Consider the following 20,677-nt stretch of genomic DNA (forward strand, 5'->3'; position numbering starts at 1 on the left):
CTACCATAAAGATTTACTGTATTTCAGAAGTTCTTAACCTTTTTAGACGCAAACTTTCTAACTCGGCTCAACTTTTCCTAATTTTTGGTTGAGTGTACTTATATACTTCTTGTTTATTTTTTCCTGTGCAAACTTCAATTCTGGGTCACGAATTTGAGCCTTGTATTATATTAGCGAGACTTTCGGGAGCTCAGAACTTCAAGACATCATTTGGCCAATTTATAAATGTGCATTGAGAAAATGTTTCCGTTTGGAATTTTCAGTTCTCTTTTCCGAGCCCCACAGCTTCGTTTGTCATGAAAATTATGCTAAATGCAATCCCAGGTGACCCATATGTTAACGGTAATAAGCAACGCAGAGTATCGCGCGGAGACACTCTCCGTGGGATTTATGACTACCAAATTGATATTAATGCTGGAAAACACGTCGTGCTGCGCTCCTTCAGCAAATATGTGGAGTTGGTGAAATGGGGGGTTACCTTGGGCAGGATTGGTAATGGTTCGCTGTGCCAGCTTGGCATCGTTGAATTTTTGGACTTTTTACGTAGAGGGGAGATCCTCTCGGGCGTTTCGTTACGAATTCGCCCTATGGTGTCCTGACTTGGGGCGCTGTAAGGCGCGATTAACGTAAAATAGCGTATGAAGAGCGGCCAACAGTGGCTGCAAAAAAATATGCCACACAAAGCATGTGACAAAAAAATGCAAACTGAACATAATCCAGCTGTTCCGAGTGAACAGAATGTAGGTCACGAAAGGAATGAAGTAAACTGTGTGTGTATTGTATATATCTATAATGCAGTATATGTTTGCAGTTTTGTGAATAAAAGTTACTGCACTTACAGAGCACCGACTTTAAACAGACATACATTTGACGAGCATTCACTAATGAAGATAGTAATGTATAACTATTATATAAGTATATTAAGTGTTTAAGAAATGTTTTTCTTACTTAAATACTTCCCTTTCGTTTCAGACTTAAGATAGACAACAACGGAGGCGCTTGGTGTCCCAAGCACATGGTATCTCGTGGTCTGACGGAGTATCTGCAAGTCGACCTGCTAGGTGTCCACCTGGTCAGTGCCATACGAACCCAGGGTCGCTTTGGCAAGGGTCAGGGGCAGGAGTATACCGAAGCCTATGTGATTGAGTACTGGAGGCCGGGCCTCAAGAAATGGATTCGATGGAGGAGCCTCCAAGGCAAAGAGGTGAGCTAAAAGCACGAAATAAAACTATGGTGTGGAAAAGGCAATTCGCAAAATTACTCACAGTTTTAGTTTATATCGGAATAAGGCATTAAACAAATAGGATCTCTGTGAGAAAAAGTCTGTTTGCGAAGATACTCTATGCTTTGCCCATTCACACATTAATCATGAGCCGACCGGGGCAAGTGTAGATAACCATCTGAACCATCTGGGGACTTGGGTTCGAGCGGCGAGTGTGCAGAAGATATTGGATCTTTAAGGGAATCAATTTACGTGCGAATTACTGGCAAGTGGAGGAGTAGAGAAAATTGCGTAGGTGTCGCGGCTGGGAAGCGAACTCGAACCCGTTCCATCGATTTGCTGGCTGCCAGCGATGTGAAATCAATTTTAGCGCTTTTGTTTTTATTTCGCCTGCTCATGATAGTATTTTGGCGATCAGATTGCCACCTACACACCACAGCGAACCACATGCCAGCCACCCATTTGTAATGCCTACCCCAATTGGGCACCAACTCCCTCCTCTCGTTCCAGGTGCTGCCCGGCAACATAAACACCTACAGCGAGGTGGAGAACGTGCTCCAGCCCAGCGTCTTCGCGTCCAAGGTGCGACTCTATCCCTACAGCCAGTACGATCGCACCGTCTGCCTGCGCGCCGAGATCGTCGGCTGTGCCTGGGAAGGTAGGTGCTCATTCGCTTGCCATGAGTTATGCCCCCAACCCCACTCCCACTTCATAGGAACCGGGAACCCCTGACCCCTATATCGCCCCATTCGATCTTGCTCGTGGCCTAAGGCCTTAGCTGCAATGTAATGAAAGTCGGACAGAAAATAAATTATTACGAGTCCGAAGCCTAAAAGTACTAGTTCAAAAATTAAGTTTGTTGATGCGAAAGTACACTTTCAATTCCCATAAAATGATATTCCTTAATTTTCTGCGAACTCTAGCTAAAGATACATATTTGTAGCCGTTGCTCGCATCCGAGTCGATCTGGCCATGTCCGTCCGTTTTCTCTTGTGTTCTTTCAAAAATTTAACAAAAATATTAATAAATTATTTTAAATATTTATATTATATATTTCTTTCCCATTGCAGAGGGAATTGTATCGTACAGTATTCCCAATGGCATGCAGAGGGGCATGGACATCGATCTGTCGGACAAAACCTACGATGGATACGAGGAGGGGGATCATTATGTCAACGGTTTGGGCCAACTCGTTGATGGTCAGAGGGGCAAGGACAACTTTCGAGCCGATATTAATGGCCTTGGCAAAGGTATGACTGTTGAAGCATTTAAAAGTTAAATTCTTTTGAAATTTGTATCACTTTTGCAGGTTACGAATGGATTGGTTGGCGAAACGACACTTTGCTCGGGCGACCAGTTGAAATCATATTCGAGTTTGAGACAGTTCGAAATTTCAGTGCTGTTATCATACACACTAACAATATGTTTTCGAAAGATGTTCAGGTAAATGAATAGTTAAACACAAAAACCAACTAAGATCAAGCCTTTTCCGTAAGCCCTTAAAATGTGGTATCAATGATTAAATAAATTTTAAGGTAATCTTGCTTGCCCTACTTAATTTTTTATTTTACTTTGTTAACTAGTGCTATTCACTTAATCACCACATCTACAAAATTCCGTTGAAGTAAATCGTAAAAGCAAAAACGCTATGGGGTTGCCTGGAACCACAAATGGGGGTCCCTCGCCAGACAAACTGGCGGCGAAATGAGCAAATAAGAGCTAAACATTTCCAGCAACTTCCACCCAAAGCAATAATAATAAAAAAATCGAAAAAAACGCATTTTATAAACAAACCGAAGACGGAATCGAACCTAAACAAACTAAAATTGATATGGTGAGCTCTTGGGGTCCGACTCGGAGTACTTATGAGTAGGGAATGGAGAGGGATCCAGTGCACCCATTATCAAGTCATTTCCTTACTCACTGCAGTCTCTTTATCGAAAGTAAACAAACAGCGTGAGTGCGTATATATAAATAAAAGTGCACATATGTACATATATCTTTATCTAAACTCTGATGCCATGTAAACAAATAGCTGTGCCACAAAAAATGATTGTTACAGTGTTTACTTTTTAGAACACTCCCAACTTGTTACAGGAACGCCATAAACGTTTTTAAAAATACCTTTTAAAGAATATATTCTAATAGCACTATGTATTGTTATACTTACTTAATTAAGATAGCTACTACTGCCCATAGCTACCATACCCATTTAATCTAGACAGTATATTTGTTATGCATTTTGGTGGCATGGGAGCTGCTCATTAGTAATGCTGAGGGGAAAGTCAAGCAAACAGACCTCAAAGTGAATGGGAAAAAAGTCCTAAATCTTCGCCAGACCACTGACCACGATGTGCGGTTGGGCTGGCTTGTCTTTTGATCCAACAGGTGGCGTTTGGGGGCCACACGCGTGTCATAATTAAAACGCACTCAGTGTAATTTTGAGGCTTATCAATGCGTCATAAATGGCATTTCCACTATTTACGGTACGACCGCAAAGTGGCCAACGTTGATCTGCTGAGAAGCTCACTTCGTAATTTCATGACTAATGGGTCGTTTGATAGCGAAGACTGGTCCAACCGAATGATAATGGTAATGAAAAGTCGTAAAAATGAAAATCATAACAGCCGACGACATAGAGGCTCTGTAAGTTACGTGAAAACCGAAACCAGAATTGAGCGGCTAATGGGGTCTTGAGTGCCTCCATGCCTCCAGGTGAATCTAAGAAACTCCATCTGCGCCCCGAGTGGCGGCATCAAATCCGAGATTTGTGGTAATTGAAATTTTATATGCTGCTTTAAAGCTGCTGCCAATTGGCTGTAAAGTCTGCGGTTTATTAAGAAACGGGGAACCCCAATAATTAGATTTTTGTCGGAAGTTTATGCACGTTAGCATATAAATGTGATACAAAGATTAAGATGATAAGAAATATTGTAATTATAAACATATTCTTTATCATTCTTGATGTTAATTTGATTAGAAGTGTTGTCTTGGTGGTTTATTGGTTTACGGTACTCATATTTCTTTACCAACTTTGGTTTTAGCTTTGAGCCATTAGATATACAACTCATTAGCCATTCTTAGGTGCAAACTACAACTCACACAACACTCTGCATCCGGCTGTCCAAAAATAGGCGATACATCCAGTCCAAGCCATTTAAAAAATTAAGGTGTTTTTGTTTGTTTATACTACAAGTCGCTTTCACAACTGACCATAACCGATTTTGTGGCTCTAACCAAAATTGGCGGTAGGGAATAAAATTACACATACTGATTGTATACGATTCAAAGTTCACACAATTGAAAAGAGGTGTGTGCACCCACACCTGTCCATCCATTTGCTGACTACGACGGCTGAATATTAATTAATACAACTATGTATCTGAACTCTGTATAAATTAGCTGGCAAAGCCGCGAGCAAGAATTAATTGATGTTGTGTAACAATTCTTTCAATGCAAACCCATTCAAAGATGCGAAATTATATATGAATTATTTTATCTATACCTTTTATATCTATGCTCCTTTACTCTAAAGTCGATCCGTTTCCTTATTCCAGGTTTTCGTCCATGCCAAAGTTTTTTTCAGCATTGGCGGCCGCCACTTCTCCGGGGAACCAGTGCAGTTTTCCTATATGCCCGATCTGGTTTTGGATCATGCACGCGACGTGACAATCAAGTTGCATCATCGCCTGGGGCGCTACCTGCAGTTGCATCTATACTTCGCCGCCCGCTGGATGATGATAAGCGAGATAACGTTCATATCAGGTAAGCAAAGTCAATCAAACAAAAAGGGTAAAAGCTAGATTATGAATATACTTAAAGTATATATCTTTAAAGTAGCTTAGTTTAATCATGAGCATACATATTCTTTAACAACATTGAGCTACAAATTAAGTCTCCAAAGAGTGTGTGTGTGTAGTTTGGAATCCTGCATCCTTTGAGCGCCGCTGAAAGTATACGTAGTTAAGCCCTCAAAATGGCAAAAACAACAAGGTACGTGAGGGCCAACGGTGGCAAAGTCAAACATAAACTGCGGCAGCAACAAACACAGCTCTCATCCATTGAAAATTCCCACTGACACTAAAAATCGCTGCGCATTTAATTAAAAACGAGCTCGCAGACTCGATCAAGAAGGTCTCGACTCTCGCTCAATGGCGCAAAATTTATTACCAACCGTGTTGGTTGGGAGCTTACACACATATGTATATACATATATGGACCGATTTTTACTTGACTCACCCATGAGCACCAGTAGCCGGCAGCTTTGTTTTTCCTTGCCGTGTGCAATTGCGCATAGAGTGATACAAAGCGGCCGTGCGGAGAGGGGGAGGGAAGTAAGTTGCTGCTGCTGCTACTGCAACTCGACTGCCATTGTGACGTTGCAGCGGAAACGGAAGTGCTTACACACACACACATAGGGAATCCGGCAGCATATGCTCCAGTGGAAACAGAACTAAGAGCCGAACCGAAGTGAAGCACTGGGATATTGTAAAAATTAAATGAGTTGCCTTCCTTTTGTGCATTTGAAATTTGCAACTCAATGAGCAGCCGAGCCGGATTCCCAGAAGCTTTCATCACAGTCGTCAGCCTCGGATTGCATTTTGTTTTAAAATGTAGTACCTTCCAATGATGGGGGCAAGTAAATATAATCTGGCCTTCCATGTGTAACTTTCAAGATCGATGTTTTCGATGGTTCCAACAAATCTAGACCAAATTATGGGATGCGGAATGCACATACCTTTGAAGTCCCATATTTCTTTTACGGTCAGCAGTCAATTTTAACCACTTCGTTTGGGGAATACATTTGTTGCTCACCACAGCTCATTTATATTTGCTCGTGCTAATTGAACACGCGATTGTGTCTTTAATTTTTTCATAGTTATATTCGGTATGCTATAAAAAGTACATTAGTAGTTACGCGATTAATTGAATTGCAGAGTATTCCCAGTGTGCCGTGTCGCACATGGCAAACCCTTCTGTTTGTGTTTGTGTTTGTTGCCCATGGCGCTGGCTTAGTCCTCCTGAGAGATTTGTGTTTCGCTTTTACTTTTTTGCATTTGTTTTATCCCTTAATGCCCTGCCTCGGTCGGCAGCGTAGTTAAGCTCTGCCGGAACACTTACCTAGATAAATCAATAACGTTGCAATATATTTTTGCAAATGGAGCACATGCTTTGTCTCTGCTCAACGGTCGTCCTGTCTTTTTCGCTTCATTTGCTGTTTGGATGCATACGGCTCAGTCATCCGATGGCTCATTCATTCACTCACCCACTCGCCGAGTGAATGCATTCAAATTCATTTCGATAACTCCGCTGCTCGCTCTTTAAGTCCTTGTGCAGCTTGTCCCGCTTAATCCTTTCTAATTGAAAATCGCTTTGGCTGGCGATGTGTGTGTCGCATGGGATGAAGATGTCTCCGGTTGGAAATGCTGTGGAAATTTTGCTGCTCAATTCGGTTGATTCTTTTGCCCATAAGCTGGCCTTGACAGCACTCGAAATGCGAATTCGATTTGTAATTTCCTTAATGACAGTCGAACTAAGAGCTGAAGAGTGAGTTTGTATTGAAAATAGCATAGAGAAAGTCAAAACCGTTATGGTTTTTCAAATTTTAAAGTCATCTTAAAACGGACTCCTCCTACATATGTCGCGGCAAAGTTGTCTTTAGTAATCCCGATACCCCCTCTTTTCCAGACATTTTAGGCAAAACCCTTCCATCGACGCTATTTGCATATTAAAATCAAACCCCGAAAAGTATACAAAAAACTTTTGTTGCCAAAGAAAATAAAAGGCGGCGAAGGCGGGAGAGAAACCGAAAACACAAGCGAAAAATCAATGCCAAGAGCTGTTCAAATTAGCATATCCCCCCGAGTTGTTAAATGTTTTTTTTTCGACTTTTTCTAAATTTATACAAATTTGTCCGTTTTTGTTTTTAAATATCCAGCGAGCAGGGTTGAGCAATCGCTCCAGGCGGAAATGCATCTGTACGATATGGAAAAGGATATAGAAAAAACAAAGTCAACAGACCGTTGGGTAAACTTTTCCGGCCATTGGTCTAGTCGGTATTGTTGTCGCTCATCGTTATTGACGACTGTCTGGGTTTTCGATGGATATATGTTTGGTCTGCGTCGGGGCAAAAGTCAACATCGAGTCCGCGGAGGAGCAAACAATCGCCGACGCACGCTCCAACGCCTTTAAGTAAACCTACAGCTCAGCGTAATGCCCCTTTCACACTTCCGCTTCTCGCGGATTTCCCACCCAACTTGTCATTGCTCGTCGGGGCGCTGATATGACGTGAAGCACTCGGCCATTTTTCATCATAATAATCGCTCTTCGTCGCCGCGTCTCCCAAATGCCACATTTCCCCTAATTGCTCACAGGACCCATTAGTGGAGGCAGTTTATCAAGGCGGACAGCATCCACGCCTCGTTTGGAGTAGGTGGACTTGCTTCTTTCGAACCTCTTAAAAGTCCTCCGCACTCCAAAAAAGCAAAACAAACATGGGGTCAAAGACACAGTTCTCAATAGCCTTTAGGGAAAGCAATTTTGATCTGAGCCTATTTTTCACACAATTAGAAGAAAAGTACTCATATTTATAAACTTACTATTTAACTTTCAGCTCCTGTGGTCGGCAATTTCACGGACGAACTAGCGAATGGCGAGAAACAGCCGGCCACTTCAGATTATCCGTTGCAGCGCGATGAAGTCGGACGAGCGATTAGCAGCGGAGGTGAACGAAGCCAGCACACGACTCAAGGTGGGTAGAGTATATTGAATTAAAAAGTACCCCCGATTTGTTTCAATAAAGATGAGACTTGGCTAACTTTGCCCAGGACTTCTTTAATGTCCCTTTTATCCATGCTGGATAGGTGTGAATTATATCTTAATTATATCTCTTTAGTTTCCTATCAATCCTGTTTTCTACAAGTTAATGCAAAATCCTTTAAATCTCTTCACTAGTTATATCTCCGAAGCCCATTGACCACCAGGAACCGGAGACGAGCTTCGTCGGCGTCATAATCACAGTGCTGGGCACAATTATAATGCTGCTGGTGGCATTTATACTGCTGATAGTGGCTCGCAACAAGCACGCCAGGGGCAGGGAGAACGGATTGGATGCCTTCCAGCACAACTTCAGCCCGGACACACTTAACGTCAACGGTGTCCTGAAGGTAAGCGCCTAAGCGCAATCCTGAAGTTGCCATTAATGCATTCCGCCAAACTCGCCGGGTTATGTAACATGCAAAGTGCATAACAACCCGAATTCCCGCCGGCATCCTACGGCGGAGCTTGGTCAGTTGTATCCTTGGACCATTCCGGGATGCAGTCAGCAGCTCCGGGGGCCAACAGGACAGCACAGAACCCAAAAAATAGATCGGACCGAGCACAAACGCCGGCCATATTCCAGAAATCATGATTAAAAACTGTAGTAACCGGACAGCGGAATGCAAAAAGAGCTCCGGGCAACACATGCGTTTTTTTTACCATCTACTACCCATTTTTTTTCGCCCCCCCAGGTGGTCACAACAATGGATGACAATGAGTCGTCCATTGACAAGAACAGTCTGTACCATGAGCCCTTCAACGCGAACATGTACACCAGTGCGGCGAGTGCTTGCCCCATGAATGACCTGCAGCGTCAGCATGTATCACCCGACTATACAGGTGAGTCGGTCAACGTACACTGCGAGAAAAGTTCGGTATTTGGTGGAGAGAGCTTGGTGGGGTTTATTTTAAAAGAGTTTCCAAATTGTTTGCATTAAATAATTTTAATCAATGCAGTTAGTTCCTTGCTCTAACACTTTCAACTTCACTCTCTGCATCCAGCTGTACCTCATATTTATAGTTAAATTAAAAGTTATTATTATTATTTAATTTAACTCATTCCTGTTTGAGACTCCATCACCAACTGTTTGGGCAAATGCTATTTTTTGGCACAATATAACGAAGTGCGTTAACCCATTAAAACCTGTGTGCTGAGTGTTAGGAGATCCTGATGGCAGATGCACCTATGACAATGATGTGTGGGCACTTGCCCCCAGCCATGGAACTACTGGGCTCCCAGCACTTGACGGGACGGCTCTCCTACTCCCGATCCCAATCCCAATCCAAACCCACTCCTCTCCGCAGTACGACTGCTATGCCGGGCTGTTGGTGTCGCTCTTGATGAGTTTGATGTTTTGCGTCCTGGCTGTGACAGGACATGCAGATGTTCCTGCGGCACGATAGCAAATGGCAAACTGGCGTGGGGAGCAGCGGGGGGCAGGACCGAGAACGTAATGCTTAATTTAGCGGACAACATGGATCCGAAAGTTTGGTGGTGCGGCGTTCACAGCGATGTATATGCTGCTCCGGCAAAGAAACTGGACGGGGCTAAAAAACTGGTCGGAAGAGAGAGCGTTGTTGGCACCGCAGGACATAATTTTGAATTTCTGAGCCAGGCGGTTTTTTTCGGAATATTTTGCAGGGTATGCAGGCTGAACAGGAGGTATTTGAAACAAAAAGAAAAATGTATAAAACACTAAACAAAATGTATGCGTATTTTCTAATGCTCCAACATTTGGATAGTTTCTCTTAATATAATAAATTTCATCATGACTCTTTATAAACCATTTTGATTAACAATAGTATACCATATTACCTCCGTGCAAATATAATGTTGGAGGATTCTCCAGATTGTGCTACCGTTTATTCCGGCAAAGTCACTGGATTCCCTACCAAGGGTATTACCAGTTCATCCGGCTAGTACGAGCATGTTTTGTGTGCCCCTTTTTTGTGTGCGACATGTGCACGGTTTTAATTGCCACACGGACATAAACTGCAGTTAAAAGTTACGACCCGTGCTCCGTAAATTGTAATGAATTCTTATGCTCCTCTGTTGGCCCGCAGGTTACACATTTTTTTTTTTGTGGTACCCAGCTTGGGGTGGTCCTTGTGTAAGATGCGCTTATCTACTTCACATAAAATCGACAACAGCCATGCAGTGCGGATTGTTCGAGGACATTCTCGTTGAGATTACCCACCAGGCGACCTGCTCATCCTGCTCATCCAACTCCCACTCATCATAAACGTTTGCAGCACGCCTTTCATGCGCTGCAGTCATTTGCCAAAAAGTTTCCTGACGTTGCCTTTGGGTGCATTTTATAACTGGGCAGCAAATATTTGTCATGGCTCCGCTCCACTCCGCCCTGCAATTCCTCAGTCTGGCTCTGCCTGGTGGTATATTAATTTAATTTAGCTGAAATAAATTAAAAAAAAAGAAAGGACTGAGTTGCTGGCTCGACTCGGCACAGTCTCGCGCGATTCAAAATTGAGTGCTTCAAACTTCGGGCCGGCTGAAAAGTTCTTGAACCGGGAACAGCTCAACTCGACTCGACTCGAGTCACTCAAATTAAACTATATTTTTGAAGTCAACTGGCAATTTGCACACGACCACAAGGACGGGAAAGCAGAGACTTGTAAAAAAAAGAAGGATTCCACGAACTTAATAACTTTGCATGCAAATAAGTATTGCAATAACACTGAGCAGAAAACGAGAAACGAAAGTCATTTGAAAGCAGGTCGTCCATATTCAACCAGTCAGTCTGACACGCAGTCCCAAATTTACCTTCCTTCTGCCATGAATTTCGTGAATCCTTGTTTATGTTGGTTTCATGAACAGAAAATAGTAGTGAAAAAGTAAAAGGAACTTAAAAGCATAACAACTCGTTTGGAGCTCTAAAAATTCGTTTGATCTTCGAAAGTTATCATATACAGTTGACATCAGGATCGACTTCGTTGAAAAGTTCATAAATGTTATAATTACATGTTATGTTTTATAAAATCCTTGAATACCATTTGTACAAACACATTTCGAAAGTGAACGGCATGTTTATTTTAGAAAATTCGATCCTAGTATAGTATTTTGAATTTCAACTGGTAAGAACTAACAACTTTAGTGCAACTTCAAAAGTGGAGGGTCCTGATTGCTCGGCTACATAGACACTTATATACGTGCACACAATTGTAGCTGGCACTCACACACGTGCAGACATTCAGAGTTCCTGCATGCGAAATTCGCTCGTTCGTCGAAAAGTTTTGTCATTAACGTTCGTTGAGTGCCAGCGACTGTCCTTGTGGCTCGACTGTGGCCCAATCTGTCTCCCGTCTTCTGGCTGTTATGTTATTATGTCCTTCTAGTATTTCTGTTCCACAACGAATGCGAAAGGACTCTAAGGCGAACAAATTGACAGGCAGTCAGCACTTTCACAACAACTTTCACAATAATATTATTCTAAGAACTGAAAAAAAAGATTAAATCACCTGTTTAAGAAAAGGAATTAAGTGCCTTAAAAATCCCTAAATCAGAAAACATCAATTCCATTTGAATAGTTTCGTTACAAAATGCACTATTATTTAGCAGGCCTAATTTTCCAGCTAAATTTTGATAAAAGATTTTTGCCCAAGAAGCGCGCTTTTATTCCACAGTAAAATCATGGGCGTCAAGTTGCAATTAATTTCATTTAGTTTTTAGCCACACGCCGTTTTTCCTATCCCTAAGGTTCAACCTCTCATCTGGCCAAATGCTTCTCCATTGTGCCATCCTTCTTCTTCTGCGCACATTCCATTTTCCTTATGGCTAAATGGGAAAAGTTTTAAGTTGAAGGCAGAAAAGACTTGGACAGAACAAATGAAACCGACGGAAAAGCAGGAAGACGAAGATTTGTAAGAGCTGAGAAAGAAAACATCCACAAAATGCAAACTATTGCACTTTGTGAGCAAACTGTACTGAATCATATGCAGTGGGAAGCAAATACTTTGTTTTTATGGCCAACATGCAGTTGCTTGAACATTTCTTGCCTTCAACTACGCATCAAATAATGGTTAACCAATGAAATATTCGGGAGAATTATTTTTATTTGTCTTAATTTTAGGTATATATATTCCATTTACGTTTAAGTAGAAATAAGGTCTACCGTTAGTCAAAACCCTTTGAAGATTATCATTTTTGCTAATCAGATGCGAATAGCTTAAAGGTTCTATATGTGAACAGATTTTCAGGAATCTAATGGAACGATTGGCAACACTGGCTGGCCTTTATTGGGTTTTTATCGCACAAAATTAGCACTAACCCGTCTCCGTCTAATTGCAGATGTGCCGGACATTGTGTGCCAGGACTATGCGGTGCCTCACATGCAGCAGCTGCTGCCCAATGCCCCGCCATGCGGTTCGGGATGCGGAACAGGAACGGGAATGGGCACGGGCACGGGTCCTGGTACGGGGTCGAGTCCTGAATTCGTTGTTGCCACAGGCAAAGTGACCGCCAGCGCACGCAACTCTCTTAATGCGGCCACACTGCCACTACCTTCGCCGCCCGTGCCACCGCCGCCGGAGAAATATTACGCAGCAACGCCAGTTAGCAGCAAACCCATGCCAGTGGCGACGCCGGGTTCCCAGAGTAGTGGATCCCTTAGCTCCTCGACTACGGCTGCGACCACGCCCACCAGTGGGGTGGGCGTGGGCAAACCGCATCATTACAATTTGGATATGAGCGCAAATTTCGCCGACATTAACGAGGAGCGGGCCAATTGCCAAGTGCAGGAGTTTCCACGTCAGTCGCTGGTCATCGTCGAGAAACTGGGCTCCGGCGTATTTGGTGAGCTGCATTTGTGCGAAACAAATGTGCTGAAGTAAGTACTGCACACAGCAAACGGAATGCCCTCCAACTCCGCACTCCACACACAAACAAGTATTCCACTTGGGGGATGAGGGCAAATCTTTAGTAAACTTCCCGGGTGTAAAACTGCAGATCGACCGAAACTAGCTACTATGGGCAGTATATAACTGCCGCAAGGTGGAGCTAGTGTGCCAAGGGTATCTGATAGTCGTGGCACTACCATATCGCTTGCTCTTGTTCTTATTAAATTCAACCAAAAATTGTCAGATAAAGCAATTAAATCGTAGATTTACTTGATTTTACCGAAACTTTATTTCTGTGTGGGGTAATTTACTCAGGATAAGTCTGCTTCTCTGATTCTAGCTTGCAAATGGCGGGTTGACAGGCTTATGCATCCATCAAGTATGCTACAACCGCAAACCTCTGTGTGTATAGATGTACACATAACCTTTGCGCCCAGTTCTATTATTCTTCCGCAGACCCAACCTCCTTTCATCACTTGAAATATATGCCCATGACTATTGTAATCCCCACAATTCACCGTCTCCGGCCACGACGTCCCTCGTCGGTTTTCATGCGCAAAAATCAATTAGAGTCAAGCTTCGAACAATATCCTGGTGGCAGGCCAATATTCTGCTTCTGGCACATTTTAATACGTTACGTTACGTAACAATTCGATTTGCCAGCTTGCTTTAATAGTTTTGTGGTTGGAAAGCCACAAAACGTATTACGTATACGTAATATTGCCCAGCCAGCAGGCAAAGTCTGCCCAGCACTGCGGCGCGTGGCACGTGGAACGGGAGTGAGTCCCTGCAGTGGCTGCAAAACCATCGGAGAAACCTCCGAGACTCAGACAGATGTATGCAAAATAATTAACACACACACAGCCATAGCGACCCGAACATAACACACACTTCCAGACAGACTTTAATATGGCATAGGGCATTTTGCGGAAGGCAGCTGAGAGGCAACTTTGAGGGCGTTCGCATTGCCGCCCCCAAGGGCCTGACAGTCTGCTAAAATATTAATGGACAGTTGGAGAGACAGTTATCAGACAAAAGATAGATTTTATTGTCCTGGACCGCAGGTGAAAATTATAATAGACGTTGAAAATCAAAGCCACAACATTACGAATGGACGCACCAAAAATTTAACAATTTCTGTGGTATTTGCATATTTCGGCAATGAGCCAGAATGTAAGAAGTGCGTGCAGGGGTAGAGACTACTGTAAATTTGCATGTAGTAAGGCGAACAGACGGTATTGGTCTGCTCTTTTCGATTGGATATTCTATAGAAAAGTAAGGAAGAAGGTGAATAGCTGTTTAGTTGCATTCGTCACCATTCTGGAGCTGTGTCATATGTTTTTCTTGATCATAATCCCAGTGATCTAACCGAATCTGATCTCCATCGCAGCGCTACCCTCGTGGCAGTGGCCACCCTGCGACCCGGTGCCAATGACCATCTGCGCAAGGAGTTCCGCAGCAAGGCGAAGCAGCTGGCCCAGCTGAGCGACCCCAATGTGGCCCGCTTGGTGGGGGCCTGCCTGCGGGACGAGCCCATCTGCATTGTGCAGGACTACTCGCACTGCCTGGGCGACTTGAACCAGTTCCTGCAGGAGCACGTGGCCGAGACCAGCGGACTGATGGCCAAGAAGAGTCTTAGGTAAGGACCCTCTTCGCACAAAAAAAAAAAAAAAAGAAACCGTCGAAAGTGCTTTCCAACTAATGCGTTGTTTCTCCCCTCTTTTTTTCTGGGTGCGTTTTATCGTGCTTCCTGTACCGACGCCTTTTGCCGACGCGACACTTCCGGCCTCGTGTTCAATGATAACACCGATCCCAACCAACCAACCAACCAACCCATGGACCAACCACCGAATTGCGCCAACGGATGTGGAAACTTCGTTACTTGGCTCGCTCACCCCACCAACTTTGGCGACGTTGTCGCATTTGAAAACTTTTCAAATTCTCATTTGACGCTGGCATCTTCCGCATCCGCTCCGTACTCCGCCGGACTCCTCCCCCGCGTGCTGCTCCACTCGCAATCGGAATCGCAATCGGAATCCTTACACGTCTGCGGCACAGCTTCGGGTGCTTAGTCTACATTGCCACCCAAATTGCATCGGGCATGAAGCATTTGGAGCAAATGAATTTCGTACATCGGGATCTGGCGACAAGGTAAGTGCCAAAGATAAGAATTCCCCTCGAAGTGGGGAGCAGGTGATTTCCCTGCCACCTTTTCGCACTCCAAGCAGATGTGAATTTCTTTCATTTAATCTTGAAGTTATTTTGTGTTTATGGGCGCAAAGAGAAATACTTTAAGAAGTGTCGTGGGGCTCTATCAAAATTAAATGGATTATTTTGTCACAGGTATACTGTGTGCACTTCAAGTCGGTTACGACTAATTGTACTTAATTATAATGTATTGACTGGCAAAACATAAGTCGAATCTGGCTGGAATATGCCAACTTGGACTGCAAATCCGCTGGGTATCAAATGTAATGCAATACTTTTTAGCCAGAAGCCAAGCGTGTTTTTTGCAGACACCATTAACTTTTCGCCCCTGGGAGAAGTCAGGCTAAAAGCCCAGGTTTTTAACTCGACATCCACGAATTCATATTGTATGATCTTTGGTGGCATCCCCGAAAGACTCTGAAGTTGCTTTAATGGAATTATTCGACTCTGACTCTGCCAACGAACGACTCGAATGATTTATAGGTACACCGTGGCAAGGTATACATTTTATGTATATGTATTTATATAGACTGGTAATTCAATATATCGAGCAGCCCACAAACATTGTGTGCGCCTCCTCGCATAGAATGTAATCAATTAAAATTAATTTGCTAATGAAAATGTCAACGAGGAGCCGAGGACCGGCAGGCAATAGCCCCCTGTCATGTATTTGCGAATATTTTTCTCCCTGTTTCTCGTTCGCCTCTTTTTTGCTTTCATCGTACATTATGGAAAATGTTTTTATAGCAGCCAGCCAAGGAGCAGTGCTCCTTGCTCCTCCTCCGATTTCGCTTTAGTCATAACAAATCAATAGATATGTACACATAGCGACTACCTGGCACCGCACCTCACATTTCCACCGCTCGGCAGCTCCGCAAAATGCTCCTTTGAAATCCAATAAGAATAAGTGTGCTATTTTTGGGCACGCAATTGTCAGACTTGGCCGCAAACCCGCCCTTTTGATTGCACAACAATAAAATAAGATATAAATGCTGAATAAGTAAAGCAATATGCCATTTGACAGCAATTGGCAATGGAGGCGGCCAACGTGACGGATGAGCGATGTCCATTTTATTTTCTAAAAATGTCTTGTTCCCTGTTATTGTCATCCATACTTTTCCGTACGGTTTAAGAACAAGATATTAGCTCGAGTTATTAATAATATTATATTCATATGTTATTATTAATAATTTTCACTCGAATATGAATATTTTGGCCACTGAAGAGCGAAATAAATGAAGGCCATAATACCATAACACATTTATTGGCCGCTGCTCTGCGCTGTTTTCACACAATTTGAAAGTTTTTGCCGAACATTTGGAAAATGTCGATGGCTGCAGCATCCTTGTGCAAACTGCAATGCAGCAAACTTTGGTCCCCGTGTGTATTGTCCCGTCCCGCCACATCATCAGCCGAGTTTGCTGGCCCAGAGCTCACATCAGTTAAGTAAATAACATTTTTTGCACTCTTAGTCACGTTTCTAATCATTTTTATTTGGTAACTGTTTGGAAAATGTTTGCACAACGGGTGGAGCGGGGCGGGGCAAGCAGACTAACGGCAGGACTCTGGCTCAGTTTCCTTGCCACAACCCACACACACACATACGTACGTACGTACGTACTTGGTGCACACACTAACAATATTTGTTGAAATGAGCTTTGGCACTAATATCGTTTATTAGCTTGGCACTTTAGTGTTTAAATGCTGAAAAATTGTTCGAGATAGTACTTGGGTGGCACTGCCATGTGAATGTGAAGGACTCTGAAGGATAATGGGCGTGGGTGGCCTGGGCTTTGCTCAGCTAACGTTGAGTTTAATTTGAAATTAGTTGAACGCTGGCCGTTTTTTGCTTTCTCTGCAGAAACTAGCACTTTCTGCCACCAAACACACACTCCCCCCGTTTTGTAATGGGTCGTGGGTCCTTTCGAAATGAGTTCAGATTGACTACAATCTTGCGGACTGGCGCACTTGGAAAATATTAAGGTCGGAAATGCTCCATAGAACCATGCTTAATTATCTTTAGAACCTCAAACGGGTCAGCATAATACGATGTAGAATAAAGGTGGATCTATGAAGATCGTTCTGCTGTCAGTGCTACCTTTTTTTATCACGTTAACAAGATAACTTTAGGGCCTGGTTCGGCGGTCCATTCCATTTCACCTCCCACTGGGATCTGTCCGGTTTTCGACACCTTTTTCGCACATAAATTTTAATAACACCTGCCTGGAGACCCGAGTGGTGGTCTGCCATGTAAATCGTACTCCCATATCCGTGTACCGCGTACAGTGTACAACATATATGTAAGTTATTTTATGTGGTGGGTGTATGCCATACAAAACAATTCCCGAACGTAGCGACACGACACTCCAAGAGCTCCTGCTGCAATTGGCAAACAAGTCAAGGCTGAAAGCGGCGAATGAAACAAATACACACACACACACACTGAAGGTTGGGTCCAAGTGTGGTGGTGGGGAGGGGAATGGGGGAAGTACCCCATTGGGACGCCCTATGTGGCGCTCATTTTGTGTCAACTACGCGACGTAAATGGAAAAAATGGCTAGCAGGAGGAGTAGCAGGAGGAGGAGCTAGAGGAGGACACCATGTCCCAAACTAGTTGATAATCTATGAAGCAGGAGCGGAGTGGCGCGCTGCAGTCAATAAACTATAAAATATGCAATGTTTGAAATATTTTGCATACAACTACGCTCGTATGCCACACCATGTATGTATATATAAGAATGTTATGGATTTGTGTGTGTGTGTGTGCAGTTTTTTCAGCGAAAATATTTTATGCATGCAGGTGAATTGATTCAATGGGCTGCCAACTCGGGGCAATGCAACGCGATCCCAGCCAAACACCAGCACCCAAAGGAAATTAGCTTGACAGGAAATTCCACAATACCCAGCAAAAACCAGCCAAGCCCCACCAATCCAACCACCAACCACCCACCCAGCCAACCCACCTGAATGCCACTGCGACTGCACAATGCACGTTGACATTTCCCCACTCATCCCGATTTTCATATTACATTTGGTTGAGCTCAAATGACGAATATGTTTGGTAAGCCGCCGCACAGTGGAGCTTGTGAAACAAACGTCTGAATGTTGGAAAAAAAGTTAAAAAATCCCACAGCATAAGTAACTAAATTCCATTTAAACAAATATCTTATTAATACAAGCACAATTAATAATTATCTTTAAAAGCGTTTGATTTTGTCAACCAAAGTACTAATTTGGACCCATTGTGCAACGTCTGGGCCCGGAATTTCCACATTAATCTCATTTCAACCCACCACCCACCGATGTGAACAGGGCAAAACCATAACAATATATGTATACATTTAGGGTATACGTTTGCAGTTAAAGCTTCATTATGTACAGCAATTTCACATTATTCAATTTAAGAAATATGTACTATAAATACATATAATATTTTCAATTTTTGTTACAAAATATGAGATCACTGGCTTATGGGAGGTGCGTTCGTCACTAGTCTGTTCACAGATCTTGAAACTTAGTAACTTTTAACCCATTATAAGCTATATTCCCTTGTCAAATCTAACTATTTTTGGTAAATTTTTTAACCCAGTAGAACTAGAGGAAACTCGCATGAAATCATCCTGATTTTTAAAGATTTGTTAGATGGCAGAGCTTTTCGCTTGCAATGCTCCTTTAATTTGGGGACGCGTTTCCTTTGCCAACGCAGCGGCGCAGAAAGTTAATTTTTCTTAAACTACCTATCTCGTTGTTTCTGTTGACTTGTGTTCGTGCAATGGCAGTGCAAAGTTTACCATTCGCGAAAACTTTGGCCATTTTATTGCTGGTTATTTGCTGGTTGGCTGCGCCAGACGACTACGACAAAACCAATCATCCGCTCCGCTCCCTTGGCCGCCGCTGCTTTGGGATGTCAAAATTTTAATAAAGTCGGGGATGCCACATTGGCCGACTGCCATCCACTGGGCTGCTCCTCATCCTGGGCGGTGGTGTCATGCATTTTTGTTGCAAAAAATACCACCGACGTTTTTCATTTTATCGAGCGTCCTGTTTATGAACTCCGCGAACTAAGCGGGCACTTAAATTGTCTTTACGCCTTGGGGGCTCGTCTTCTGCTCCTTAAGACGTCGTCCTTTGACAAAACCTCCTTCTGAGCCCCTTTTTTTGCCAGCGAATGTCTCGGGTTTTCCCAGAATTACATCCTTTTGGGAGCGGAATTTTTGGTCAAATTTAGTTTAAGCCGGTCTCGTTCGTTTATCTCTACTGATTGCACTTTTAGCCTCTGTTTCCTGGGGGAAATTAAAATGTACTTAGCGATGTCTGAAAAGGCGTTACCAACTTGACCTTTGTTGTGTTAAGTTTTTAAGATTCTGTAAAAACGGCGAATTAGAGCGCATTCATTTTATTAACATTACGATTTAAATAAACATAAGTTGATAAAACGTTGACATTAGTCGTTCTTTTTTACATTGACCGGCATTCCATCTCCTGCACAAGTCTTCTTAGTTTCCTCGTCCCGTGACATTTTAAACCAAATAAAAGTCACGATCCCAAGGATGAGTCCCATGATTACTCCAAGGCAAGCAACGGCAGCCAGGAAGGCGACGAAGTTCACTTCCATTAGCATGTAGTCCAGAAAATCAATGATCGGTTGGACCACGTGGACGCAGACAATTTCAATGGGGTTGGGAATCATTTTAGCACTTGTGATAGATACAATACGTATTAGTTATAGTTAGACTGAGAGTGAAAATCGTTTTGAACAACAACTGACAACTTTTTCACTGCTATATATTTCTGTCGCATTTCACATTGCGAAGGGCAGGCGCTTGGAGCAGCATCAGTTCTAAAATTCCCAGTTAGCATTATGGAGTATCAGCACTATTTGCAGAAAGAGCTGACCATTTTCCACTACCACCTACGCTTCGACTATGGAGCACCGATCCAGTTGGCCACTTGCATTGCCTTCGGCGCCGTCTGTGGCTGGATAATGAGCCTGATCACATTCGTTGTCTACAAGGCAGCAATTGGCCTGGGAGCCAAAGCCACGGCGTGTGACAAAGATGATAAGTACGATGATCTCGACCTGGACATGCATATGGAGTATGGGTGTGACCGGATGCTGTCCCAGTGCCAGAACCTTAGTGATTGGCTTGTGAGAACGCCTGAGGGGGCATTCGGTTCGCCTTCTTTGTGCATGAGCCCCAATCAAAGTATCTCGACGCCACTTAGACCGTCTCGAGTGCGCTGAGTGAATTTTTCAGATACTGTTACAGTGGCAGTATCGAATATTTTCTCTGCCGTTCTCGAAGTCATTAGCATAATGTTTCTCGACACTGTCATGGCCTTAAATTGAATTCAGCATGCACCGCAGGCCGCCATTTATGCAAGTTTATTTCTATAGATGAAGGCCGGAGGTTCAAATATTTAATAAACCAAACCGTTTCTGTCTGAAAAATTCCCTTTTTTTCGTGTTGATTTTACTCAAACAGCTGGAAGCTGTTTTTCCCAATTTAATTTAACATTTTGCCTGTTGCTTTTAGAAGACCTTCTGTGTGCTTGAGCGCTTAAAGGTCAATC

General features: G+C 43.2%; 3 protein-coding genes across 5 annotated transcripts in view; 2 read left to right on the top strand and 1 right to left on the bottom strand.

Moving 5' to 3' along the window:
- The window catches only part of LOC6613605 (discoidin domain-containing receptor 2), a 69,893-nt gene that overhangs the window by 35,496 nt on the left and 13,720 nt on the right, over positions 1-20,677 (top strand). For all 3 annotated transcript variants that reach the window (XM_032717935.1, XM_032717945.1, XM_032717955.1), the window contains 11 exons: positions 973-1,204; positions 1,733-1,880; positions 2,293-2,472; positions 2,532-2,665; positions 4,780-4,987; positions 7,836-7,973; positions 8,177-8,388; positions 8,734-8,881; positions 12,348-12,885; positions 14,286-14,534; positions 14,954-15,046. In XM_032717935.1, the coding sequence (XP_032573826.1) occupies positions 973-1,204; positions 1,733-1,880; positions 2,293-2,472; positions 2,532-2,665; positions 4,780-4,987; positions 7,836-7,973; positions 8,177-8,388; positions 8,734-8,881; positions 12,348-12,885; positions 14,286-14,534; positions 14,954-15,046 (2,280 nt within the window). The remainder of the gene's footprint in view (positions 1-972; positions 1,205-1,732; positions 1,881-2,292; positions 2,473-2,531; positions 2,666-4,779; positions 4,988-7,835; positions 7,974-8,176; positions 8,389-8,733; positions 8,882-12,347; positions 12,886-14,285; positions 14,535-14,953; positions 15,047-20,677) is intronic.
- Positions 19,484-19,816, bottom strand: LOC116800981. Its single transcript, XM_032717979.1, has one exon. The coding sequence runs from the start codon at positions 19,791-19,793 to the stop codon at positions 19,548-19,550; it is 246 nt and encodes an 81-aa protein (XP_032573870.1). The 5' UTR covers positions 19,794-19,816; the 3' UTR covers positions 19,484-19,547.
- On the top strand, positions 19,926-20,561 carry LOC6613606. Its single transcript, XM_002038040.2, has one exon. The coding sequence runs from the start codon at positions 19,965-19,967 to the stop codon at positions 20,346-20,348; it is 384 nt and encodes a 127-aa protein (XP_002038076.1). The 5' UTR covers positions 19,926-19,964; the 3' UTR covers positions 20,349-20,561.

This window comes from Drosophila sechellia, chromosome 2L (genome assembly GCF_004382195.2).
Source record: "Drosophila sechellia strain sech25 chromosome 2L, ASM438219v1, whole genome shotgun sequence".
Taxonomy (NCBI): Eukaryota; Metazoa; Arthropoda; class Insecta; order Diptera; family Drosophilidae; genus Drosophila; species Drosophila sechellia.